The sequence below is a fragment of the Spinacia oleracea genome, chromosome 3, assembly GCF_020520425.1.
Source record: "Spinacia oleracea cultivar Varoflay chromosome 3, BTI_SOV_V1, whole genome shotgun sequence".
Lineage (NCBI taxonomy): Eukaryota > Viridiplantae > Streptophyta > Magnoliopsida > Caryophyllales > Amaranthaceae > Spinacia > Spinacia oleracea.
Window position 1 is genome coordinate 18,633,011 of NC_079489.1, and position 4,548 is coordinate 18,637,558.

At 30.9% G+C, this 4,548-nt stretch overlaps 1 protein-coding gene across 1 annotated transcript; it reads left to right on the forward strand.

Annotated features, from left to right (window-relative positions):
* Nucleotides 1-323: 323 nt before the first annotated feature.
* Nucleotides 324-4,019, forward strand: LOC130469537 (protein FAR1-RELATED SEQUENCE 5-like). The gene is made up of 5 exons (XM_056838886.1): nt 324-587; nt 1,798-2,081; nt 2,296-2,690; nt 3,386-3,621; nt 3,714-4,019. The coding sequence occupies exons 1-5, from the start codon at nt 324-326 to the stop codon at nt 4,017-4,019; spliced, it is 1,485 nt and encodes a 494-aa protein (XP_056694864.1).
* The last annotated feature ends 529 nt before the right edge of the window (nt 4,020-4,548 follow it).

Below are 4,548 nucleotides of genomic sequence, written 5' to 3' on the forward strand. Positions count from 1 at the left end.
TATAAAGATTGATAATTTAATTCAAGAAACATAAATTAAAATCAATAAACTTAAATCAAAACATTTCAATAACTTAGGGTTTAAGAAAGTTAACCAAATAGGGAGGAGAGAGAGGGGGGTGGCGACGGTCAGAACCACGGCGGCGCGACAGCGGTTGCGGCTGGGATGGGTTGCTGCCGTGGGAGGCAGTGGTGGTTGTTGGTCGAACCAAAAACCGCAAGGAGAGGGCAAAATCGAAACCAACGAGGAAGGAGGATTTCCGGCTGGACAGGCGCGGCAGCGACGCTGCAGGTGGGCGGCGCAGCGAAGGGAACGACGAGTGGATGGCGGTGCTCGGTGGTTGTGCGTGGCTGCGCAACAACAGAAACAGAGCAACTATTAACGTGCAACCGAAACCAAGGAGTTTAGGAGAACGAAAGAGAGAGAGGGAGAGGGAGGATTACCGGAGGATGGCGAGGGACGACGGTGGTCCGGCGGTGGCGCGACGGCGGCTGAAGGGAGGAGAGAAAAACGACAGGAGAGAGAAACGGCTGAGAGTAAGGAACGTGAAGGAGGTTTCACGTGATAGCATATATGAGAGAATGAGGGTTTGCTTTTCTTGTTTTTTTTTTTTTTTTTTCTTCTTTGGTTTCACGTGAATTAGGAAAAGAGAAAGGGAGTATGTAGTTTGGGTTTTATTACTTTGGGCTTCACCAATTGGGCTAGAGTTAGGAGTTTAATTTTAGGATTCGAATCCAAAACCGAAATATGATCGTTTTCTAAATTCAATCGATTTTCGTAATTCAAATTCTTTTTAACTTAGAATTCTAAAATTAATCTTTATTGCACAAACCGTTAAAATATTTAGAATATACTTAAATAAAATTAAATATACATTAAATATATAATAAAGTTCTAAAATCGTTAAATATTTAGAACGTACTTAAAATAAAATAAATATACGTTAATTATATATTTATTACTTAAAATTCATAAATTCTATTTAAATATAAATAATGTACGTTAAAATATATTAATAAAATTTATAAATTTACGGGGGATTACAGTCTTTGACACGACTTTTAGAACAAACAAATACAATTTAGTTTGTGCGCCATTTGTAGGTGTCAACAACCATTGGAGTAATGTGATGTTTGGTTGTGCTTTTATTGCCGATGAGAAGACACACACTTTTGTGTGGCTATTGGAAACATTTCTGGAGTCTATGGGAGGAAAAGCACCTATAACTATCTTTACAGATCAAGATCAAGCAATGGCAAATGCTATTGAACAAGTAAGAGTGTATTAACTATTTGGGTTTTATAATTAACTAATTGCTAAAAATTGTTAACTATTTGCTACTGGTCTTTAACTAATCAGTTGAAAAGTTTAACTAAATTGATAACCATTGATCAGTTACTTTTTCCATCAATTAGTTATCCTATTACATACATTAGTTATAAAATAATTAGTTAACTTTCTGCATCAATTAGTGTACTTTTTGCCTCAATTACTTACTTTCTAAAACAATTAGTTAACTTTTTGAATCAATTAGTTAACTTTTGCAATGAATTAGATAAGTTTTTCCATGAACTAGTTAACTTTTGTTTTAATAATATATTAGTTACTTACCTTTTTACAACAATTAGTTAACTTTTTGCATGAATTAGTTAACTTTTTGCATGAATTAGTTAACTTTTTACAACAATTAGTTAACTTTTTGCATCATTTTCAGATCACCTAACTAATACAGAATTCTGTTCTGACTTAACAAATAGTTTAAATTCTTAACTAATACATTCATCAAAAAAATTGCAGGTGTTTCCTAATACCAGACATAGATTATGCTTATGGCACTTACAAAAGAATGCTGTGTCAAGATTTGGAGACTTAAAAGCTGATAATACCTTCAAAGACACATTCAAGAAGTGCTTATATCGTTGTTACAATGAAGAAGAATTTGAAACCACTTGGTTTGACATGATTACTAAGTATAACCTTCAAAATCATGATTGGTTTACAAATCTCTATACAATAAAAGAAAAATGGTGTACGGCTTTGAACAAAGATTTTTTCTCAGCTGGAATATTGTCTTCACAAAGGTAAATGCTAAACTAATTTTTTTAATGCTAAACTAATTGCTCAGAATAGTTCACTAATTGCTATGAATACTTCACTAATTGCTATGAATACTTCACTAATTGCTTTAAATACTTTACAGTGTTTAACTAATTGTTTCATCTACTTAACTAATTCCTTTACCTTAACTAATTCTATAGAATGTTTAACTAATTGAATAATAATCTTGTTACACAGGAGTGAGAGTACTAACAATGCAATTGGATTTAAAGGGAACAAATCAACTTCACTAACAGAATTCTTTCACATTTTTGGAGCAACAGTGGATCGTTGGAGATATCAAGAAGATCAAAATGAATATGATTGTGGAAATGCTTTGCCTAAATCTGATTTTCCGATGGTCGGAATGATAAAACATGCAGCAAATGTTTACACACTTACATTGTTTAGAGACTTTGAAAAAGAATTCAAGTATGCAATGGGTTGCATCTCAAATGTCAACTACATCAATGGAAATTTCTTTGGTTACAAAGTGCAACATGAATCTTGGCCAGAACATACTGCCCATTATGTAGCATTTGATCCAACAACAAATTCCATTAAATGCACTTGTAGGAACTTCGAAGAATCAGGTTAGTTAATGCTCTTAACTAATTGCATTTTTACATACACTATTTGGTATAAAAACTTAACTAATTGCTTCTAAAATGTAACTAATTGAATTGAGATTTTACATGAACAAATAATATGTTTAACATGTTCAATTAATAAAAGTTATCTTTCTATAAAAATTAGTTAACTTGTTCCATCAATTAGTTACCTTTCTATAAAACTTAGTTAACTTTTTCCATCAATTAGTTACCTTTCTATAAAAATTAGTTAACTTGTTCCCTCAATTAGTTAACTTTTTTCCTCAATTAGTTAACTTTTTTCATCAATTAGTTAACTTGTTCTTAACTAATTGATTTCATTTTCAAAATTTAAGTTACTGTAATTATTGTTGATGTCACAATATGCAGGATGACTATGTTTAACTAATATTGTTAACCTAAAAGTAGTTAACTTTTTGCATCAATTAGTTAAACTTACCATCCCTTAGTTAACCTTTACAATCAATTAGTTAACCTTTACAATCAATTAGTTAACCTTTTCGACCAAATAGTTAACTTTATGCAGCAATTAGTTAACTATTTTAATTAATCAGTTTTCGTCACTAATTCATTGTCTAATGCCTCACTAATTGGTTAACTTTTTTAATGAATTAGTTAACTTGTACCATCAATTAGTTAACTAATTAATTGAAATATTTTGATGTCACAATATGCAGGATGGCTATGTTTCCATGCAATACGAGTTCTACATATACATTCTATAGTCAACATTCCAGAGCAATACATTTCAAAAAGGTGGACAAAGTTTGCAAAAAGTGAAGTATGGAAGAGAATGGAACATAGAGAAGATAATGGAACAGAAAAGAGAAAAATTACTCCATGGCGTTATGAGATGGCAAGAAATTTGTACAACTTGGTTATTAAATGTCAAGGGAGTGATGCAGCTAAAAAGGTTTTTTACTAACTATTATTTAACTAATACATAACAATAAATACTAAATACTTCAAAAGTCTAACTAGTTTGCTTTAAATCTTAACTAATAGGTTCTTAAAGAGGCTTATGCTCATGCTAACGAAAGCATAAATAAGGTTCTAGAAAAAGAAAAAGCAGCAGAAAAGGAGTCAGCACAAAAGGCACAAGACGATGTTGAAGCACAACAAACCACAATCAATATAGCACCGTCTACATCATCATCATCATCAAATGCACCACAAATAATAGTTGAAAATCCACCACTAGTGAAGACAAAAGGAAGAAGTAAAAGAAAAAAAGGATTCTTTGAGATAAGGACATCGTCAACAACACCTACAGAATTTGGAACTTTTACACCAAAAGAACAACTTTTTTAGTGACATTGGATTGAATTTAGTGTTTATCAAATTAGTTAACTTGTACCAGCAATTAGTTAACTTGTTCCCTCAATTAGTTAACTTCTTCCCTCAATTATTTAATATTGTTAACCTTACAATACATTAGTTAACGTTTTCCATCAATTAGTTAACTTTTTTCAGCAATTAATTAGTTTACCTTTTGCATCCATTAAGCTTTTAACAATAATTAGTTAACTTTTTCCATCTATTAGTTAACTTGTCCCATCAATTAGTTATCTTTTTCATCAATTAGTTATTGTTTTAACTTTTTAACAACTTTTTCTATCAAGTAGTTAATCAATTTAGGTAACTTTTTACTGCAATTAGTTAACTTTTTACTACAATTAGTTAACTTTTTACAGCAATTAGTTAACTTTTTATAGCAATTAGTTAACTTTCTTCCCTCAATTATTTAATATTTTTAACCTTACAATGCATTAGTTAACCTTTTCCATCAATTAATTAACTTTTTCCATCAATTAGTTAACTTTTTTCATCAATTAGTTAA